The following is a 24519-nucleotide window of genomic DNA, read 5'->3' as shown; positions in this document are numbered from 1 at the left end:
AATATAAACAAAATACAATGATTTGCAAATCATTTTTAACCCATATTGAGTTGAATATGCTACAAAGACAACATATTTGATGTTCAAACTGATACAACATTTTTTTGCAAATAAACATTAACTTTAGAATTTGATGCCAGCAACACGTGACAACGAAGTTGGGAAAGGTGCCAATAAATACTGATAAAGTTGAGGAATGCTCATCAAACACTTATTTGGAACATCCCACAGGTGTGCAGGTTAATTGGGAACAGGTGGGTGCCATGATTGGGTATAAAAACAGCTTCCCAAAAAATGCTCAGTCTTTCACAAGAAAGGACGGGGCGAGGTAGACCCCTTTGTCCACAACTGCGTGAGCAAATAGTCAAACAGTTTAAGAACAACGTTTCTCAAAGTGCAATTGCAAGAAATTTAGGGATTTCAACATCTACGGTCCATAATATCATCAAAAGGTTCAGAGAATCTGGAGAAATCACTCCACCTAAGCGGCATAGCCGGAAACCAACATTGAATGACCGTGACCTTCGATCCCTCAGACGGCACTGTATCAAAAACCGACATCAATATCTAAAGGATATCACCACATGGGCTCAGGAACACTTCAGAAAACCACTGTCACTAAATACAGTTGGTCGCTACATCTGTAAGTGCAAGTTAAAGCTCTACTATGCAAAGCGAAAGCCATTTATCAACAACATCCAGAAACGCCGCCGGCTTCTCTGGGCCCGAGATCATCTAAGATGGACTCATGCAAAGTGGAAAAGTGTTCTGTGGTCAGACGAGTCCACATTTCAAATTGTTTTTGGAAATATTCGACATCGTGTCATCCGGACCAAAGGGGAAGCGAACCATCCAGACTGTTATCGACGCAAAGTTCAAAAGCCAGCATCTGTGATGGTATGGGGGTGCATAAGTGCCCAAGGCATGGGTAACTTACATATCTGTGAAGGCACCATTAATGCTGAAAGGTACATACAGGTTTTGGAACAACATATGCTGCCATGTAAGCGCCGTCTTTTTCATGGACGCCCCTGCTTATTTCAGCAAGACAATGCCAAGCCACATTCAGCACATGTTAGAACAGCGTGGCTTCGTAAAAAAAGAGTGCGGGTACTTTCCTGGCCTGCCTGCAGTCCAGACCTGTCTCCCATTGAAAATGTGTGGCGCATTATGAAGCGTGAAATACGACAGCGGAGACCCCGGACTGTTGAACGACTTAAGCTCTATATAAAACAAGAATGGGAAATAATTCCACTTTCAAAGCTTCAACAATTAGTTTCCTCAGTTCCCAATCGTTTATTGAGTGTTGTTAAAAGAAAATGTGATGTAACACAGTGGTGAACATGCCCTTTCCCAACTACTTTGGCACGTGTTGCAGCCATGAAATTCTAAGTTAATTATTATATGCAAAAAAAAATAAAGTTTTTGAGTTTGAACATCAAATATCTTGTCTTTGTAGTGCATTCAATTGAATATGGGTTGAAAAATATTTGCAAATCATTGTATTCTGTTTATATTTACATCTAACACAATTTCCCAACTCACATGGAAACGGGGTTTGTAAGAGCACAGTGTGCGGAGTCTGTGCTTTAAAAGGCGGGACCTCTTGCCCAGTGACGTGTGATGTCATCGAGGGTTTCAACAGAGCTGTGTTTTTTAACTTCAGCAGTTAGCGGCGCACTTTGTCGGCTTTGACGCCGGCTCTTTTGAATCTTTTCGCCAGATTGTGTTACCTCTGCTTAATGAAGAGATTGAATATGCTGCGATGGCTGTTATATCTTCTTGTCAACAAACGGGGTATATTTTGGATGGCAAGTTTGTCACCTCAATCATTGATCCCATCGTGTACGCATGCAAATGTTGTTGTCCGTCTGTTGTGATGGTACCTTTTCCTATTTGATTTTAGCGCGGTGCTGTTTGTTGCTTTCACTAGTAAAAATGTATTTCCTGCCTTAAACTTGTTGCACTTATGACGGTGTCTTGTTGTCGACATAAAGCCCCATCAAAAAAGTAGCGTGCCACATTACATCAAGCTATCGCTGTTCTAACAGCCCTAAAAGTAATTAATTAGATTACTTGTTACTAGTAAAAGTAACGGCGTTAGTAACACTGTATGTTAGTAGGTGTAGCATTTTAAGAAACAAAAATACATTTGATAAGGAAGCTTCATTGTTTCATTGGCTAAGTCAACTGGACACTCCAATGTTTGTCTATATTGATTGAATGGGTTGATTGATTGGTTGATTGAGACTTTTATTAGTAGGTTGCACAGTGAAGTACATATTCCATACAATTGACCACTAAATGGTAACACCCGAATACGTTTTTCAACTTGTTTAAGTCGGGGTCCAATTAAATTGATTCATGATACAGATATATACAATCGTATATACTATCATCATAATACAGTCATCACACAAGATAATCATCAGGGTGCATACATTGAATTATTTACATTATTTACAATTCGGGGTGTGGAGGGGGGGTGCGGGGGGTTAGGTTTGGTTGTTATCATCAGTCATCAACAATTGAGAACAGAGAAATGGATATTGAAACAGTGTAGGTCTGACTTTGTAGGATATGTACAGCAAGTAGTGGACATAGAGAGAGAGAGAGAGAGAGAGAGAGAGAGATCAGAAGGTATAAGAAAAGTATCTACATTTGATTGTTTACATTTGATTATTAACAATCTGGGGAGGGTGTTAGTTTAGGGTTGAAGTTGCCTGGAGGTGTACTTTTATTGCGGTTTTGAAGGAGGATAGAGATGTCCTTTCTTTTATACCTGTTGGGAGCGCATTCCACATAGCTGTGGCATAGAAAGAGAATGAGTTAAGACCTTTGTTAGATCGGACTCTGGGTTTAACGTGGTTAGTGGAGCTCCCCCTGGTGTTGTGGTTATGGCGGTCATTTACGTTAAGGAAGTAGTTTGACATGTACTTCGGTATCAGGGAGGTGTAGCGGATTTTATAGACTAGGCTCAGTGCAAGTTGTTTTACTCTGTCCTCCACCCTGAGCCAGCCCACTTTGGAGAAGTGGGTAGGAGTGAGGTGGGATCTGGGGTGGAGGGCTAGAAGTAATCTGACTAGCTTGTTCTGGGATGTTTGGAGTTTAGATTTGAGGGTTTTGGAGGTGCTGGGGTACCAGGAGGTGCATACGTAATCGAAAAAGGGTTGAACGAGAGTTCCCGCTAGAATCCTCATGGTGCTTTTGTTGACCAGAGAGGAAATTCTATAGAGAAATCTCGTTCGTTGGTTGACCTTTTTGATTACCTTGGTTGCCATTTTTTCACAGGTTATAGTCTGAGTTCTTGTAAGAGGCCTTGGAGCAAAGGTTGGGTCAGTGCTTACGGGGCTTCAATCAGGAGATGAGCAGTTTGTTCCGATTATACATTGATGGCATGATATTGTAAAAGACTGATGAAAAACTCTGCTACATTGGTGCTGGTCTTGCACAATGTTCGGTTCAAAAGATGAAGACGATGAAGATGTGGTCTGATATAGTGTACTGTGTTTTGTAACTGAGTGGCCTCATTTCAACTCAAGTCAGAGATTTCTTGGTATCGAAAGTGTTTATCGGAGGGCCAGGTCTTCTTTTTTGAACAGCATTTAAAATAATTGTACCAAATAACAAAATAAAAAACCCTGTTGCTTATATGTTCATTTGTCTTTCACAATCTCTAATTATTATTTTTTTGGCTACTGTATCCTAATGTTTTTCCTGTGCATGTCGCATACAGCACACTTTCCTATTCAATTCTACCATGAACTTCAGCTTTAGAGATGCCATGCGTTTTATGTGGTGGGAGTCGTAAAGTTAACAGCAGCCACACTATCACTGTAACTTTTTAGTTTATTTGAGGCGTGGCACCTATTTGTTGAAGTGGACGCATACCTAATGATGAATTAGGTATGAATTTGGCTTTTATTTTAATGAAGACAGTCGAAGGGGGCTTGGCCTGGAGGAGGGCTTTGGCACGTAATTTAAAACAACCCACAAAATCCTGAAGAGAGTCAGAAAGCAGCTTGAAGATGGTTTGTAAAACAGACCAAGCATCACTATTACATGCTACGTTGACCACAAGGAATACAAACAATGTATTTCATTACGATCATGCTTTAAATGTAAAATATGTTTTGTAATCTGTGATACTTCCACCTATATACATGCTAGTACATCAGTTGAGGAATATACTGTAGAGGGGGACATTTTTTGGCAGATTTTTTTAATAACATGCTGTGATTGATAGTCCTCAATTACAGAATGTTTATCAGGCAGAATATCACACATTATTGATACATTCAGAAGGTTAAGACATTGTCATGCAGGAAAACAAATATGAATAACTTGTACAACATGTAAGGTACATAATATTAGAAGCATTTTTTCAGGCAGAAATATAATCATTGAATCAAACCATGATTGTAACAGTCCACATTTTGTGTTACCAATGCAGGAAACGGGTATCTAAACATAGAAGAGTAGCCCCTCCTCTTAATGCAAGGGCTTCTACAGCTGGAATACAATTTCTGTAGTCCTACAAAATCTGGCAAGATACAAACGCACTGCAAGTATTTTTTTAAATTCTCATTAAAAGTGTGTTTATGGATAATAGGTTCAGGGAATAGGGGAAGTGAGGGCCTCAAGTTTATACACAAAACAAAAATATAAACGCAACACTTTTGTTTTCGCTCCCATTGTCATGAGTTAAACTCAAAGATCTAGAACTTTTACTATATACACACACAATACTTATTTCTCTCAAATTCTGTTCACAAATCTGTCGAAATCAGTGTTAGTGAGCATTTCTTCTTTGCCAAGATAAAATATACCACCTCACAGGTGTGGCATATCAAGATGCTGATCAAACAGCATGATTTTTTGTCAGTTTACATGATTTGTTTGATGGGAGATTCTTAAAATAATTTACTCAAATTCAGGAGAAGTTTGGTTTGACTACAGTGGACTTTTTTTTATTTTTACAGATAAAGATGCCATATGTAGTAATGTGGCCAGAAATGGTACTGCAATCATGGTCAAAATTCTGTAGTGCCCTCCCACTCTCCATGACTGAGGTTGCCAGATACGCAGCCGAATCCAACTCATACCTAAAGGAACTTCAAATGGCAATCGGCGAGTCCTACGCTGTAGGTTTCTCTTGTTTATGCTTCTTGCAAGATGGTTTACTAAGTAATTATGCCACATTTTACTAATGTTGATTAGCCAAATGTATTTGTAAAGTTACGCAGCAATATTTTCATCGGGAGTCGGGACAGATTGTTGACATTACCCTGTTTAAATGTCTAGTTTGACCACACGGACCACCATCAAAATATATAATAATATATCATATATCGGACTATAAGTCGCAGTCTTTTTCATAGTTTGGCCGGGCTCCAGTGCGATTTATATATGTTTTTTCCTTTTTTATTATGCATTTTCGGCAGGTGCCACTTATACTCCGGTGCGACTTATACTCCGAAAAATATGGTATTATATATCGCAAAGGCCTACTTTGATGGCAAGCCAAGGCCAACAGTAAAATTACCGCCACATTTCGTTCAGCATATCTCTATGTTGCATCCAACCTGACGAACTGCATTCTCTTCCATGTACGCACATCAAAAGAGCATCATACACAAAGTTGGTATGTTATGGTACAAATACAAATAGGCGGAGTAGACATTTAAAGGGTAAAATAAACTAGATTTTTGGTTGTAATAGTAGATGATAAAATTAACGGGATATCTCCATCCATCCATCCATTTTCTACCACTTATTCCCTTTGGGGTCGCGGGGGTCGCTGGAGCCTATCTCAGCTACAATCGGGCGGAAGGCGGGGTACACCCTGGACAAGTAAAAATATGCACCATAAGGTGGCAATAAATATTTCAATAATGAACAAAGCAAAATATGCTTTTGACCAAAAATCACTCCATATTCTCTGCTGATTGCTAGTGTTACCATCCATCCATCCATTATCTACCGCTTTTCCCTTTCGGGGTTGCGGGGGGGTGCTGGAGCTTATCTCAGCTGCATTCAGGCGGAAGTTACCATATCTGAGTTATTGTGCAGAAATATGGGGAAACAACAAATGTGCACTTCATTCACTAACTGTGTTACAAAAAAGATCAGTTAGACTGATACATAATGTTGGATATAGAGAACATACAAACACAATATTTATTGAATCAAATATATTGAAATTCAACGATTTGGTAAAATTGCAAACAGCTAAAATTACCGGTATGTACAAAACAAACTATAACTTGCTACCCAAGAACGTACAATAATTCTTCTCAACTAAAGAGGAGAAATATAACCTTAGAGGAAAAACTAACTTAAAACATTTGTATGCACATACAACATTTAAGACCTATAGCATATCTGTATGTGGAATTCAACTATGGAATGGATTCAGCAAAGAAGTTAAACAATTTACTGATATGATCCAGTTTAAGAGGTTGCTCACATTAATAGTGGTTACAAAGTACAAGGAAGAAGAATTATGAGAAATACCTTCAACCTTATTGAAAACGGGTTATTCTTCATCTCAGTATGCTTATCATGATTGACTTAATTATATACTGCAAAAACTGCTGTATTAACCATTCACTGATGTAACTGTGTTACAAAAAGAAGGCAGTAGATAAGCTTTGCTTCTTCCTACTCCTTTTCAGACATGATGAAAAGAGAAATTATATGAAATTATGTGTGATGTAATATACTGCAAGTGTGTTCATGTTCGAAATAAACTAAACTTAATTAATCAATCAATTAATCCCCATATTTCAGTGCAGAGTGCCATTCTATGAGCCAACCCACGTGACGCAAAAACCACACTACGCATAAATCATATAGCCTACTACCTTGTCAATATACAAATTATAAAATCATTACATGTAATGCATTATATTGTGCTAAGCAAATACCACCCCATATGTGCCTGATGCACACATACAGTACCAGAAACCGCAATTAGCCATGCTAATGTTGGAACCACCTTTCCTCAGCATATCTGCATATTGAGAACGAAATAGGCACTGACACTACCCATATCCACATAGGGAAAAGTATATTTTCGACAAATAAAACATGTCAACGCTCATATTGGCAACGACAGTGAAACCTGGAGAGGCGTGATTGGGAAGAATGGCCGCCCGGATCTGAACCCAAGTGGTGTTTTGTTATTGGACTTTTGTGCCCGTCACGGATTGTCCATAACGAACACCATGTTCAAGCATAAGGGTGTCCATATGTGCACTTGGCACCAGGACACCCTAGGCCGCAGTTCTATGATCGACTTTGTAGTTGTGTCATCGGATTTGCGGCCTCATGTTTTGGACACTCGGGTGAAGAGAGGGGCGGAGCTTTCTACCGATCACCACCTGGTGGTGAGTTGGCTGCGATGGTGGGGGAGGATGCCGGACAGACCTGGCAGGCCCAAACGCATTGTGAGGGTTTGCTGGGAACGTCTGGCAGAGTCTCCTGTCAGAGAGAGTTTCAATTCCCACCTCCGGAAGAACTTTGAACATGTCACGAGGGAGGTGCTGGACATTGAGTCCGAGTGGACCATGTTCCGCACCTCTATTGTCGAGGCGGCTGATTGGAGCTGTGGCCGCAAGGTAGTTGGTGCCTGTCGTGGCGGTAATCCTAGAACCCGTTGGTGGACACCGGCGGTGAGGGATGCCGTCAAGCTGAAGAAGGAGTCCTATCGGGTTCTTTTGGCTCATGGGACTCCTGAGGCAGCGGACAGGTACCGACAGGCCAAGCGGTGTGCGGCTTCAGCGGTCGCGGAGGCAAAAACTCGGACATGGGAGGAGTTCGGGGAAGCCATGGAAAACGACTTCCGGACGGCTTCGAAGCGATTCTGGACCACCATCCACCGCCTCGGGAAGGGGAAGCAGTGCACTACCAACACCGTGTATGGTGCGGATGGTGTTCTGCTGACCTCGACTGCGGAAGTTGTGGATCGGTGGAGGGAATACTTCGAAGACCTCCTCAATCCCACCAACACGTCTTCCTATGAGGAAGCAGTGCCTGAGGAATCTGTGGTGGGCTCTCCTATTTCTGGGGCTGAGGTTGCTGAGGTAGTTAAAAAGCTACTCGGTGGCAAGGCCCCGGGGGTGGATGAGATCCGCCCGGAGTTCCTTAAGGCTCTGGATGCTGTAGGGCTGTCTTGGTTGACAAGACTCTGCAGCATCGCGTGGACATCGGGGGCAGTACCTCTGGATTGGCAGACCGGGGTGGTGGTTCCTCTCTTTAAAAAGGGGAACCGGAGGGTGTGTTCTAACTATCGTGGGATCACACTCCTCAGCCTTCCCGGTAAGGTCTATTCAGGTGTACTGGAGAGGAGGCTACGCCGGATAGTCGAACCTCGGATTCAGGAGGAACAGTGTGGTTTTCGTCCTGGTCGTGGAACTGTGGACCAGCTCTATACTCTCGGCAGGGTCCTTGAGGGTGCATGGGAGTTTGCCCAACCAGTCTACATGTGCTTTGTGGACTTGGAGAAGGCATTCGACCGTGTCCCTCGGGAAGTCCTGTGGGGAGTGCTCAGAGAGTATGGGGTTTCGGACTGTCTGATTGTGGCGGTCCGCTCCCTGTATGATCAGTGTCAGAGCTTGGTTCGCATTGCCGGCAGTAAGTCGGACACGTTTCCGGTGAGGGTTGGACTCCGCCAAGGCTGCCCTTTGTCACCGATTCTGTTCATAACTTTTATGGACAGAATTTCTAGGCGCAGTCAAGGCGTTGAGGGGATCCGGTTTGGTGGCTGCAGGATTAGGTCTCTGCTTTTTGCAGATGATTTGGTCCTGATGGCTTCATCTGGCCAGGATCTTCAGCTCTCACTGGATCGGTTCGCAGCTGAGTGTGAAGCGACTGGGATGAGAATCAGCACCTCCAAGTCCGAGTCCATGGTTCTCGCCCGGAAAAGGGTGGAGTGCCATCTCCGGGTTGGGGAGGAGATCTTGCCCCAAGTGGAGGAGTTCAAGTACCTCGGAGTCTTGTTCACGAGTGAGGGAAGAGTGGATCGTGAGATCGACAGGCGGATCGGTGCGGCGTCTTCAGTAATGCGGACGCTGTATCGATCCGTTGTGGTGAAGAAGGAGCTGAGCCGGAAGGCAAAGCTCTCAATTTACCGGTCGATCTACGTTCCCATCCTCACCTATGGTCATGAGCTTTGGGTTATGACCGAAAGGACAAGATCACGGGTACAAGCGGCCGAAATGAGTTTCCGGGTGGCGGGGCTCTCCCTTAGAGATAGGGTGAGAAGCTCTGTCATCCGGGGGGAGCTCAAAGTAAAGCCGCTGCTCCTCCGCATCGAGAGGAGCCAGATGAGGTGGTTCGGTCATCTGGTCAGGATGCCACCTGAGCGCCTCCCTAAGGAGGTGTTTAGGGCATGTCCGACCGGTAGGAGGCCACGGGGAAGACCCAGGACACGTTGGGAAGACTATGTCTCCCGGCTGGCCTGGGAACGCCTCGGGATCCCCCGGGAGGAGCTGGACGAAGTGGCTGGGGAGAGGGAAGTCTGGGCTTCCCTGCTTAGGCTGCTGCCCCCGCGACCCGACCTCGGATAAGCGGAAGAAGATGGATGGATGGATGGATAAAACATGTCAGTTGGATGACAAATCGACATATAGGCTAACGGCCATATATTTCCCCCGTTAGCCTATATGTCAATATGTCATTGACCAGGCGAGCATGCTAAGCATTCGTTGCATGAACATACTTAGCTTTGTTAGGCTATGTCTGCACCGGATAACCCCTTAAACGAATAATTATTTAGCTTAATAACAACCGGAGCTAACCACTGGAAATATGGAGGCGAGTCATCCAGACATGCCCGTGTTTCTCATTCTTCTAAATGTACAGATGCTTGTGGAAATCACACATGAATACCTTAAGTGAAGAAAACGCGCGACTGCAGCTATTAAGGATACAACACATCTCAGACGGCAAGAGAACTTTAAAATGTCCGGGTCAGCTGTGAGTCTACTTACCGAAAAACATAATCCGTTCCTCCCGTGGATTTGATAAAAAATGTAGCGTGTGCTTTGTATTACCTGGCCGTCGAGTGACGACTACGGAAAACATCAAATGCATTTGGACTGGCAAAGCAGACTGTATCAGTTATTGTCCGCCATGTACTGTATGTCGCGGACGCAACGTCTAGGTCCAGACTATATATAATCACCAAAAATTAATGGACAATAAAGGTGAAGGCAAAAGAGTGAGGAGTGTCCTGACCAGATATCTACATCCCTAGATTGATTGTTGTAAAATGTTCTTTGTCACATTGTTTACTTTTACATGTCTATTAAAGATTTGATTCATTTATGATGACTTAGGTGTGATTCACTACAATAGGGCCCCACAGCACATTGGATTCCAGTTATTTTAAATACCTCAACACTGGATATTGTTCAGATAAGTTACATTTAAATTAAGAACTTGCACACAAAGCAACACTGGAGGTGACTATGACGTGCACATTTTCTGCGCATGCGTACTAGGTCGCGTTACACCAGCGGACGGAGGTGGCGTGAGGGGGGGTCTTAAACGACCATTGTGTGTGTGTGGACAAAGATAAGGTTAGGTGGGATTTACCCTGGATAAACTTAGCCGGCTTAGTGTAGAAGGGGCCTTAGACAAGATCATAGACTGTATTGGACAATATAGTTTACATACAAAATGTCCATTTCCATTTATTACAAGTAATAAGAAAACATAAATGCCTTACTTACCTATCAAGGAGAAAATTAGCAAGTTTGGTGTCAGATGAAAAAATCTTCTCCGCCTTCAATCGTCTCCATCTTTCAAAGGCATCCCTGATACAAATCCTTGTTTTGTTCCTGGCTTTGTCATGAATAAGTTGAGAATCGTAATGACGTCTTTTAGATTTACTAAGGTCTGACATGTTTAGTAACTTTACCAGTAGCAGTAGCCAGACAAAGAGGGCGGTGCGTAACTGGCAACCTGAATGTGACACTCTCAGACTTTGTAATTGGTCAAATAGTGGCGGGCGGGGCATCGAAATGAAAACAATAACACGATTTCGGGGCTGTAAATCTAATTTTGAAATGAGCATATCCCGACTGAACTACTGTTATCAGTTATGAAGGTATTCGAAAAGAACATGATTTATTAATGCCTTTTGACATATCAGGGCCATTTAATGATGACTTGACATGGAATTATTACATATGGCACCTTTAAGAAGCTATTTAATGTCACATAAAGAATGGACTCGTCTTCAAAGGAAACCGAAGGGTCTAGAACGTTTTTTCATAAGGGCCTTAGGGAAATGTAAATGTGTAAAGACAGTGTCATATCTAAAGAAGTATTTGCAGTCAATTTCATCGGGCAGTGCTCTTGGTGAAAGGAAAAAGTGGGAACTAGAGATGAATGTTGTGATTGGAGAACAAGTGTGGGAGCAAATTTGTGAAAATGGTCACAAACTGACCAGCAGTGCAATGTGGAAAGAATTGAATTGGAAGGTGAATGTGATATATATATATATATATATATATATATATATATATACATATATATATATATATATATATATGTATGTATATACTGTATATATATATATATATATATATATATATATATATATATATATACATACATATATATATATATATATATATATATATATACAGTAAATATATATATATGAATATATTAGAGGTTCAATCTAATCTACTGTTGAAGCTTTATACCTGTCCCTTTTTCTGCTGTGCATACTTAGCACCATATAAAACACAAACAGCAGCTTCTAAAAAATAATAATAAACTTAAAAAATGCATCTGATAAATCACCCATCTTCTGTGCTGCATTCTTAGCAGCAGAGTAACAGTGGGTGCAATACAGAAACTGCTGTCTCTAACTGGGCTTTTGTACATGATATTTGCCTTGTACAATCCATTATTAATTGACTGTTGGTTTGCTTGTATGTTTGTAATCATGAAAATCAATAAAACATATTAGCAACAAAAAAACAGTATGTCAGTTATGTATGGATAGGCATGTTACCACGGCAAAAAAACCTCTTCAATTTAAAGAGATGTAAAATGAGTAGATGTAGTGTACGCATAGCTCCAACTTTCAACAGCTCAAATTTGGAAGCAAACATGACGCCCTGCAGTCATGTGAGTGCCTTTCGACCAATCATTTAGGAGACGGTCCGAAACCAAGTTGGCGATGCTCTCTTTATACACGCCTCTGCCGTAGCCTATACACTACTGCCATCTAATGTCTTGGAACTGCAACCGCATGCAAACTCTACTATACTTACTTGCAAATGAGACTAAGAAGTGTAAAACAAGATCTAATAATTAAACAACACAATTATCATTTTCAGCTCACTATTGAATAATGAATTTAAAAAATTGAGAATTTTATTTTTAAACAATTAACATTTATTGACACATGAACACACACAATAGTACCACAGTTTGGTACCTTTCATTGAGTATCAGTATCGACTCCAAGGCTTATCAGTTTTCATGTGAATTATACCCCACTCTACTGAGGACTGTTGGACATTAAATGTACTGAAAGAAATGAGGATAACATTACCTTATGCCAGACCTGGGCAAATTAAGGCCCGGGGGCCACATGCGGCCCTTAAGCTTTTCAGTCTGGCCCGCCGGACATTCCCAAATATTTTTTTTAGATCTTCAAGATGGAAAGTGTAGCTGCCATTATGATGTACAGTGATGTTTTCTAATGACCGTAAGTCTTCAACTATACTAAGTCTTTCAATGCTTGGAATCTGCGCTTATGGATGATATACCAGTTACTATGGTAATCTAATTAGTTACGATTGTCATCTAATTAGTTACTATGGTAATCTACGTCACAGCAGCTCAGACGAGGCACCAGTGTGGGCGGGAAGCGTTTCCACAGACGCGGAAGGAGCTTTTCACAACAAAGTTCTAAAGCTTAGTGATATATCACATATATCAGATTGTAGGTGGGTTTATTTTGTACCCTTCGCGTTCATATTTCACTGTTTGTTGCATTTTTGTTGCGTTTCACTTGATTGTAAAATATATCGATCAAAAGGGGGTGTGACATTCATATTTTGTCAATATACAGTGTTTTATCGTTCATAGAAAAATGTAAAATTCCATTACGTTTTTTAAGGCGGTCTGTCATGACGTTTTTAGCATTTAATCAGACATTATTGTGAGGTTTTGTATTAGTGTCCCTAAAAATAGATATAACGGCCCCCAGACACATTTTTTTCTCTAAATGTGGCCCCCGGGTCAAAATAATTGCCCAGGCCTGCCTTATGCAGTAGTACTCCTCCTATATTTAAAATGCTCTTCATCTTCGGAGATGTGTGTTATTTAAACAAGCTAAGAACGTATTTTACCAAAACAGACTTAGACTTCAGCATTTGCATATTGTCCCCCTCTTTCAAAGAAAACACAATACTTTAAATTGAATCAACCACACACACCCACAACAATGAACTTGCAGAAAACACTGTGCTTTCATGCATATTTAAACTTTCTTGTACTGATCCAATTACTTCCACCGTTTTCTCTGCTTATAAACAGACACAGGAGTGCACAATATTGATAAATCTTTGGGCTGTGAAACACCTTTAGAGTAAAAATAATATTGGCCTCCAGAGATTACTTTAAATCAGACACCCTCACTTTTTTGTCAGGTCGCCTTTTTTTTTCTTCTAAATGAGCAGACGGTACGCAAGATGCTGTCTCATCTTGACAGAATGGGTTTACACTGACTAAGATGGGGCTCGAACATATGCTGCCATCCTAAATTGGGGCCAGTGTCTTTGGGAGTTTACCTCTGTTTCTGCTCTCCGTTTTTCACCCCCCTGTCCTTGTTCCATTTGGCTCTTAATGAATAAATAAAAGCGCCTCTTACAAAGTAGTCTGGGATGCTTTAAGGGGAACGCTCAGAAATTCAAATCTTCCCTGGTCCATTCTCCACTGGAAATTGACGACATGCTCAGCGGCTCTTGGAGCGTTTTGGAACAAGAATATAAAAGGTAAAACATGGCATCGCTTCAGGCGGAATTAATACCGCAGGACGGATATTAAACCGAAGAGGAGAGATTCCTAAAATTTGTCACTTATTGGGACACGTTTATTGCTATGATATGTTCATGCAATTTTCAAAAAAGGAGTCACTCACCCTGATTTCCATGCCCTCCTTTTTCCCATCCCACGCCCAGCTGCGCTTGGTGAAGTAGTTGACTGTGGCAAACTCAATCAAGGCAGAGAAGACAAATGCATAGCACACGGCCATGAACCAGTCCATGGCTGTGGCATAGGCAACCTTAGGTAGGGAGTTGCGAGCACTGATGCTCAGGGTTGTCATGGTGAGGACTGTGGTGACCCCTGAAAATAGAGTAAAAAACATCAGTGAACAGCTCCTTTTCCACGATAGAAAATCATTATTTTGTGCAAACTTGGTGTTGTTCCAAAGGTGGTGCTTGCAAGATGCATTAACATCCAATATACAGTAGGAGCTGCATATTTTATATGATGTTCTATAAAGTGTTTGGCTCTCATTAGATTGTACAAGTGTTACTTATGAGTTGACCTATGACTGTATTTAACGCTTAACAGGACACTCTTAAGTACTCACTACATAACCTTTAGAACTTCATAATTTTATAAAATACTTTTTCTGATACAATATTTTAGTGGTGCTATAATTATGCTCCATTACATTTTGTCTGACATCATCACATGGTTTTACAGTCTCACTGTGAGAAAGTAGAATACCCATTTATTTTTCCACATACTCTATAGTGGTACCTCTGTTTTTGTTACAAAGGGTCAGACAAAAACCAAATCATTACAAAAACCGAAGCAAGAAATAATGTACAGTGTACCTTAACCCAGTGTTTTTCAACCTTTTTTGAGCCAGGGCACATTTTTTTAATAAAGAAAATACACACCACCAGCAGAAAACGTTAAAAATTAAACTCCACCAGGTTGTCGTGCCTTATTTGGAGTTTGTTGTTGTTTTCCTGTGTGTAGTGCTTTACTTCCTGTCCTGCACTGTTATTTTGGTGGCTATTCCTGTTTTGTTGGTGTTTTCCTGTAGCAGCTTCACGCCTTCCTTTGAGTGATATTGCCTGACCTGCTTTCTATTGGCAAACAAGATTATTTCAGTTGTGCTGACGCTTTCCTTCTTTGTGGGGACATTGTTGTCATGTACGGATGTACTTTGTGGACGCTGTAAGTCTTTGCTGTCGTCCAGCATTCTGTTTTTTTTTTACTTTGAAGCTAGTTCAGTTTTACTTTCGTTTTGCCTAGCCATCCCTATGCTTCATTGCCTTTTCCTTTCCGTTTTGTTCATTTTTGGTTTGAGCGTTATATACCTTTTTTTTTTTTTTTTTCATTTTATTTTTATTGACATCCAGCATCAGACATTCCTATCCATTACATCATATTCACATAAATCATAATATATTGTCTGCCCTAAATGTCAAAATATTTTTGTTTATATCCCACCCATACCACCCCCCCAAAAAAGAAAGAAACAACAAAAAACAAAGTAATATCTACAAATACATTGATTAAATGAACAAAGAAAAAAAGAAAATAAATAATAATACATTAATAATAATAATAATCAGAAATAAAATAAAAAATAAACAGATACATATATATATATATATATATATATATATATATATATATATATATATATATATATATATATATATATATATATATATATATATGCACACTCGACAACGGCACATTATTTGCAGATTATAATTATTGATTTGCAAAAAATATTTTTTGGACCAATTAGGTGACGTTGCATCATTTACCATGGCACACCAGACAATATAGTGGTTGAAAAACACTGCCTTAACCTAATAGTGATTTGAGATAACAACAATTGTTGTGCTTTAAGTTGCAAGAAAACATTTCAGTGGCAAGCATCCCCACCATTAGCGAATGTCACAGTGAACACCGTAAGATCCGACAAGCTGGTCTTACCTGCTAGCATTAGCTCATTGCTAGAGATCAAAATGGTAAATGGTAAATGGTAAATGGGTCGTACTTGTATAGCGCTTTTCTACCTTTTTAAGGAACTCAAAGCACTCAAAATAACTTTGTTTTCCAAGCATGGAAGGAATAAAGTGAGTAAATGACAGTGTTGACTGACAGAAGTGGATAATATTCATCAAATTAAAGAAAGAAGTCATCAAAAACATGACCGACCGTGTCGCAAACATGGCAAAACACTTCCAGCGTGTCACTGCTAGCCTGCATTATACTGAAGCAGAATGAGTCTAACGCCAGCCAATAATTTAAAAATAATATTTTTTAAATGGCAGAATGTTAAAATAATATCTAAATGGCGAGCAGTTATCGATGAAAAGATAGAAAAGCTGCTGATGGTGTGTTTGAAAGAGAAGCAGATAGAAAAAGTCCACTCTCCAAGCAAAATGCTTTACATTATTATTACGTTACTTCATAAAACTACTGTAGTTGTTTGTACTACATTATATTGTATTGTTTTTTTTCATATGTCAAAGTTTGTTTTTCTTTTTAAAAGGCATGTTCCATGTTAAAATTGTGCGGTTTTAGGTGGCCAAGCATCAATTAAATTGATTTCTGTTTATTTCTATGGGAGGCATTGATTTAAGATACAAGTGTTTTGATTTAAGTGCTCGTACTACTGTAAATTCAATTAATCTGTTCCAGACACCCCAAAAAATTCACCGAAAAACACATTTTATAGAATATATTTACAGTTTTACCTGCAGAAAATAATGGAACAAACGAATGACGAATGAAATGAAGGCTCTTGTTGGCGAACAAGGCAAAGAGCAGAGAGGCAGGGAGCCAAACGCATGCCACCTTTGTACTTTGATACAAACTATTTCATGAATTCAACAGGTTTCTCATCCTCTTTATCAAAGTGCTGGCACTTGCAAATTTTTTTGACCCACTTTTGGCTTATTTTGCAGTCGTACAAAATCCCCCCCAAAACTGAGTCATCAACGTGGAATGACACACAGGCAAACAGACTAGTTTGTAAGGCCCAATGTTTGGAATGCATGTTATGACATACATGAAAAACGGGGCAAAAGTTTGGCCACAACTTTTGTCGAAAACCGAATCATACAAGAGGTGGGGCCAAAGTGCACAGTTGAAATAACCAGAAGTTTTAAGTATTATACACTGTATGAAAAGACAACTTTATTTTCTTACTATCTGAAACTAAATTACACTAAACTCCCCCTGATTTATGTCGGTTAGGATTACCAACGTTATTTATATTTGCTTATTACTGAAATTTTAGAGATAATATTTGAGTTTTTTTGTATGGGTGCAACATTTTGGGTACCCTTCCATAATCTTCTCACAGTAGTTTGCTACTCCAAAACATTGACTGTATCGTCCGGAAGGCACTTTGTGACTATTTTGGTGGTAAGCTTCAGGCCATTGTCACGTTGGAAAGACACATTTGCACTCAAGCTTCAACTTCCTGGCTTGTGGTTTGAGATATTTCTTCAATAATCCCACATAATGTTCTTTCTTTATGCTGCCATCTATTTTACGAAGTGCACCTGTTCCTCCTGCAGCCAAACAGTCCCACAACATAATGCTGCTTCTCAGCTTTACAAGCTTCAAAATGGTCATTATGGCCGAACAGTTCCACTTTAGTTTCATCAGACCATAGGACATAATTTCCAAAAATGATGATCTTTGTCCTTGTGTGCATTTGCAAACTGTAATCTGACTTTTTATGTTGCTTTTGGAGTTATGGTTTCTTAAGAACTTTTTTTTGTATGATGACACACTCGAACCAGCTTCTGCCGTCATTTTAACAAGAACTTTAGCTTTGGTTCCTGGGTTAGTTCGCACATTTTGGACTTAGTATGTTCATCTGGGACACAGAGACCGTCTTCCTCTCAAGCAATGGGATGGTTGGACATCCCTGTGTTGTTAATTATTCAAACAGATGACGTCACAAATGGCCCACTGTTAAAAAAAAAGACTGCAAAACCGCACTCAGAGGCAAACCAAAACTGCGATCAAGCTCAACCTAAATGATTTGATGCTTTGACACTGTTATCCAACATTTATAAGTTAGAAAAGATAAAAATCATCATAGGTACCCTCTACAAAAATCGGAACAACAATACTGTAAATATGTTTTACTTGTTTTATGCCGCACAAATGAACACAGACAATAAATAACAGTAAAAGCACATACTCAGAGCTATTTGTTGCTGTACTCCTGTATTTATAACTAATAAAAGGATTATTATAGAATGAAACAAAATCAAAGGCTTTCTTATTGTCTGCTGTCTGCACACATCCTCTGTGTGTTTTTTGTTCATCTTAAACAATAATTTATGTTTCAACAGCTTTACCCTCGCAGGCTAAGAGCATATGTGAACTGTTGAAAGCGATCTCATTTTTGTTGGTAAATGAGAGACGACGAGAAATTTTCATCGCACCTCAACATCTCTAACATGTAAATGCTGCCTCTTTGCTAGGTCAGCATTGCAATTGAAAATCTGTTCTCCAAAAGGCGTTACTTTGAATAAATATAGTTGGAATAAATATACAAAGTACAAACCATGTAAACTAGGAAGTTAGCATGCCGGTGTGTTGCTCAATGTTTATATACTACATTGATTGATTGATTGATTGAAACTTGTATTAGTAGATTGCACAGTGAAGTACATATTCCGTACAATTGACCACTAAATGGTAACACCCGAATAAGTTTTTCAACTTGTTTAAGTCGGGGTTCATGATACAGATATATACTATTTTCATAATACAGTCATCACACAAGATAATCATCACAGTATATAAATTGAATTATTTACATTATTTACAATCTGGGGTGTGGGATATGGAGGAGGGGGGGGGGTGTTAAGTTTGGTTGGTATCAACACTTCAGTCATCAACAATTGCATCATCAGAGAAATTGACATTGGAACAGTGTAGGTCTGACTTGGTACATATGTACAGCAAGTATTAGACACAGAGAGAGAGAGATCAGAAATTATAAGAAAAAGTGACTACATTTGATTGTTTACATTTGATTATTTACAATCCGAAGAGGTATGATGAGGAAGGGAGGGTGTTAGTTTAGGGTTGAAGTTGCCTGGAGGTGTTCTTTTAGTGCGGTTTTGAAGGAGTATAGAGATGACATTTCTTTTACACCTGTTGGGAGTGCATTCCACATTGATGTGGCATAGAAAGAGAACGAGTTAAGACCTTTGTTAGATCGGAATCTGGGTTTAACGTGGTTAGTGGAGCTCCCCCTGGTGTTGTGGTTATGGCGGTCATTTACCCAGAAGGCTTAGCGCGGTAGACAGTAGCTGAAACGTTGTATAAGCTATGCGGGTGTCCTTTGGTCAATAAAGAGTTGATATATTGTTACATAGCCGAATCTGAAGACAGAGGATGGACTGGGTTCTACTCCTCCATGATGTTGGAAGCATAGGCATCTAATCACTGCCTTCAGCAAATGCCTAGCTTCCCAAGGCATACCAAACAGGACACACACGTTTTAGTAGCACCAACAAAGATATGCTCTGATGGAAGCGACATCTGCAACTAAATGTGTTTTTCCCAAAAAAAACTCATTTTCCAAGAGATAATTACAACGGGGTTCTCATCTTAAGACGCGGGAAAAAATGGCTCCGAAGATGACTGCCTGGTGATCGACTAATGAACTATTCCTCCATTCGATGACAAAAAAGCTTTAAATGTATATTCTGTTGCTTCGATTGATTGTTTTGTGAATGTAACTGATGCAACCGTATAGAGTGCCCAAAACTTTGAATACTTGGACATATTTTCCACAATGCCGCTGCAAAATAGCACGCATTAGTGGTGGTGTGTGGGTGCCTTGGTTCGTGTGGCTCTGAACAGTAGACCATTTTTTTCTTAATTAATTTTTTTTATTAATGCACATATGTTAAAATTGCAATTTCAATGTTGATTGTGTGCATTTATAAAAAAAAAAAAACAAGAATAAAGGTTATGTCAAGCAGAAAAATCTGTGTTTTATTCATTACTCCAGTCGTCACATTTTTAAGAGTTGCCCCAAAAAACGAACCAATTGTACAGTATAGCAGTAGATCATGAGAGTTGCCAAAAAAATACAAATATGATGTTTTTCGTTAGTTTATTTTAGCATATTGATTGATTGTATGGGGTGTAGAGTGTGTTTTTCATTTAAAAGAGTTGTAAATCAGCAATGGGTATAAACTCTGTACAGCATATTGGTTGCATTAATTGTTTTGGAACTATATTGAACTGTATCATCCCTATTAGATAATAACATTATATTCATATCCATTTAAGTTAGACATAAAGGTCACAAGTATAATGTATCTCCTCATGCTGTAGTAATGAACTGATGTAGTATTTAATTGTAGCTGATCTTTCGGGAATACATTTTAACATATCATTATTATGAAACATTCATATTTGTTATTTTTAATGTTATTGCAACGTAATCCGATGGAGATCAGAGTAAATAAACAAATAAACACTGTCATGAAGCTGCGGTTAATACCCTTCCCCTGAAGGGAAGAAAATGGTTGATTAAAAAAGAAGCAAAGAGTGAGAGAAATGTTGTTCAAATGAAAACATTTTTTTAAAAATCAATGAAAATAAAAATACAAATTGTTTTGGATATTATATTTAGAATGGATTTAAAATAGGGTTTGTTAAACTAATCTCCCAACCAAACCATTTTGGTGGCCCAAAAGACAATACCTCGGTTTTAATATGTTTCGGTTTAGGCAAAAGTGTTCTCCAAAAATATGTCTTGGTTTTTATGCATAGTCCCGGTTTTAATACAAATACACACCGATTGCTGACTGAGAATCTGTGCTTTTTTTAAGTACAGCTGCAAAATAAGCCACCATAGAGCCAATTCATGCTGCAGTATAAAGAAATAGTCCAACCCAAATCAATGAGAGCCTTAAAGTCCGTGTTTTCAGAGTGTCACTGAACGCACCACACTGCCAAGTAACTTCAGCCAAACAATCATAGGTAAATGGTGCTTTGACACCTTGTTGGCAGAGATAGAATTTGCTTGTACTAAAAGAGCTACAAGCGCTGCTTGCGGTCTGCCACTTAAAATGTACCCAACGTGCTCAGATTGACTCAAAAGATTAGTTCCACCTTGCAGTCCCTGCTGATGTAATAAGGGGAGGAGGTGCTGATGTAAGACTGCACTAGGGCGCATAAGACTGCGGAGTCCCGACAGTGTGGTGTGTCGACTCGTGTGGTGCTGTATCGCTGTCTTGCCGTGCATGCTATTAAATCAGTTGATGTAAACAAAGTTGAATGAGCACACATATGTTTGTGTGGTATACAACAAGGTGAGAAACAGTATTGAATTAAAAAAATAACTTTTTTTTTGCTCTTCCATCCTCACCACTCATCACCGCCAATTCTTCAATAAATGTAAACATGATGTTAATGGCCTACTGAAATGCGATTTTCTTTTTTAAACGGGGATAGCATGTCCATTCTATGTGTCATACTTGATAATTTCGCGATATTGCCATATTTTTGCTGAAAGGATTTAGTAGAGAACATCGACGATAAAGTTTGCAACTTTTGGTCGCTGATAAAAAAGCCTTGCCTGTACTGGAAGTAGCAGACGAGTAGCGTGACGTCACAGGTTGTGGAGCTCCTCACATCTGCACATTGTTTACAATCATGGCCACCAGCAGCGAGAGCAATTCGGACCAAGAAAGCGACGATTTCCCCATTAATTTGAGCGAGGATGAAAGATTTGTGGATGAGGAAAGTGAGAGTGAAGGACTAGAGGGCAGTGGGAGCGATTCAAATAGGGAAGATGCTGTGAGAGGCGGGTGGGACCTGATATTCAGCTGGGAATGACTAAAACAGTAAATAAACACAAGACATTTATATACTCTATTAGCCACAACACAACCAGGCTTATATTTAATATGCCACAAATTAATCCCGCGTAACAAACACCTCTACCCCTCTTGTCCATATAACCCGCCAATACAACTCAAACACCTGCACAACACACTCAATATCACAGCCCAAAGTACCGTTCACCTCCCCAAAGTTCATACAGCACATATATTTCCCCAAAGTCCCCAAAGTTACGTATGTGACATGCACATAGCGGCACGCACGTACGGGCAAGCGATCAAATGTTTGGAAGCCGCAGCTGCATGCGTACTCATGGCACCGCGTCTGCGCATCCAACTCAAAGTCCTCCTGGTAAGAGTCTCTGTTGTCCCAGTTCTCCACAAGTCAATGGTAAAGCTTGACTGTCATCTTTCGGGAATGTAAACAATGAAACACCGGCTGTGTTATCCGGCACACCAGTCATGGGGTGCATTCTACGGCGGGGTGCGTTATCCAGCACAACACCTGCCGCAATACACCGCTTCCCACCTACAGCTTTCTTCTTTGCTGTCTCCATTGTTCATTGAACAAATTGCAAAAGATTCACCAACACAGATGTCCAGAATACTGTGGAATTTTGCGATGAAAACGGACGACTTCATAGCTGGCCACCATGCTGTCCCAAAATGTCCTCTACAATCCGTGACGTCACGCGCAGGCGTCATCATACCGAGACGTTTTCAGCAGGATATTTCGCGCGAAACTTAAAATTGCACTTTAGTAAGCTAACCCGGCCATATTGGCATGTGTTGCAATGTTAAGATTTCATCATTGATATACAAACTATCAGACTGCGTGGTCGGTAGTAGTGGGTTTCAGTAGGCCTTTAAATCCGTTGATGTAAACAAAGTTGAATGAGTACACAGATGTTTGTGTGGTATACAACAAGGCGAGAAACAGTATTGAATTCAAAAAATAACTTTTGTATTGCTCTTCCATCCTCACCACTCATCACCGCCAATTATTCGATAAATGTAAACATGATGTTAAATGTTAATTCATCAGTTTTATTTGTCATTTCTATGCATTTTGCATTGTTTTCTGTGAGTAAAAATCATTCCCCATAAAAAGTGTTTTGTGTTTTTATTTTCGGGTGTTTGAAACAGATTATTTGCTTTTTCATGGTTTTCTTCCTCAGTTTTCACATGATTCGGTTTTCAACTGACCCTTAGAACAGATAAATAACAAAAACCAAGATACTGTACCACTGTACCCGATGTTGTGTGGCTACCTTCGACACAGTGAACACATGCATCTCTGCACAATTGTTTGTGCTCTTACCTCATCTTTTAAAAGCCCCATACTCACCAGCCATCCGCCTCTCAGACGTCAGTTATTATTTAGTGCATTCGAGGGGTTGCATAGAAACACAAGAGGACACTCACCGAATACAGTACGCGCAGGAACCGACTCTCTGTTTAACCAGAAGGACACCTGTGACAGTATGACAGTCATGATGCAGGGAAGGTAGGTTTGGATGACAAAATAGCCAATTTTCCTTTTCAAATGGAAATATGTTGTCATCACCACATATTCGCCTGAGAGAGGGCAGAAAAAAACACACACAAAGGGTCGTTCAAACAACATGATAAAATAGGAAAATAGAATACACAAAGCTGATTAAATTGTATTGTATTCAAATTTAAATTGTTTGTCTCTCCTCAAAAATCAATGCTTTACCTGACCTGCCCGATGCTTATTAAAGGAATTGTTTAAAAAAAACACCTTCAATTTCACATTTAGTAGCAACTCTTCTTTCAACAGAGGTTTTCAATATGCATAATTTACATTCCAAACGCTGCGTAGAACAACACTAAAGATAATCTCAAGCAAAATCTTCTCAATCGGGTGTCTGATTGAGTTCAGCACACACATGGTTTGCTTTTAGGAAAACAAACCAGAGTGTCGTGCGACAAAGTGGTTTCATTGCTTGTTTGGTGTCAAAGCGCAAGTGACGCCTGTTAGATCTCTGTGACTCGAAAGGCTCACCTTCTGAAACGCAAACGGCTTTACCACAGAATGAACTTTTACAAGAATAACTCCCATTTAATATCTTCTGTTTACCTTAAACTTCAACCGCATTTATGGAGCCATCTATTTCCTATAATGATCAGACTATTATATATTCCCCTTGTTTCTGGAAACATTGGAACAAATGCCTGTATTTATTTTACTGAACATGTATAGCAATTATTACATTTTAATGTTGTGTTGTATTGTATTGTAATGGGTTTTCTATTGATATGGACCAATGTGTCTGCTATAAATGTTATAATAATAATAATACTATGTTGCCAGCTGCATTTCTATAGTGTATAGTTGATGTACATACCGTATATTCTAAATGCGTATTTTGTTGAGGTTTTTTTTGCTACTTCTTTTTTCTGAAATTGAGTTAGTGCATCAGGATGACAACTAATTGTTATTAACCCTCTGAGGACATTTGATTGCATTGATCTTTGCCATCAAAACATTAAGAATACATACAAATAAAAAAATCCCCTCAAATTTACCAATAAACTTCATTCTTAAACAGAACAATATCAAACACGCAATGTTTTTTATTTTTATTTT

The 24519-nt window shown here is 39.7% G+C and overlaps 1 protein-coding gene across 2 annotated transcripts in view; it reads right to left on the bottom strand.

Annotated features, from left to right (window-relative positions):
* Window positions 1–24519, bottom strand: part of gabra3 (gamma-aminobutyric acid type A receptor subunit alpha3) — a 278534-nt gene that overhangs the window by 26973 nt on the left and 227042 nt on the right. For both annotated transcript variants that reach the window (XM_061963400.2, XM_061963401.2), the window contains exons 8-9: window positions 23331–23483; window positions 14174–14379 (exon numbers count right to left, since the gene is read on the bottom strand). In XM_061963400.2, coding sequence (XP_061819384.1) covers window positions 14174–14379; window positions 23331–23483 — 359 coding nt within the window. The remainder of the gene's footprint in view (window positions 1–14173; window positions 14380–23330; window positions 23484–24519) is intronic.

Source organism: Nerophis lumbriciformis, linkage group LG09, assembly GCF_033978685.3.
Source record: "Nerophis lumbriciformis linkage group LG09, RoL_Nlum_v2.1, whole genome shotgun sequence".
Lineage (NCBI taxonomy): Eukaryota > Metazoa > Chordata > Actinopteri > Syngnathiformes > Syngnathidae > Nerophis > Nerophis lumbriciformis.
The sequence above is the reverse complement of the archived record's forward strand: the minus strand, read 5'-3'. Positions and strand labels throughout refer to the sequence as shown.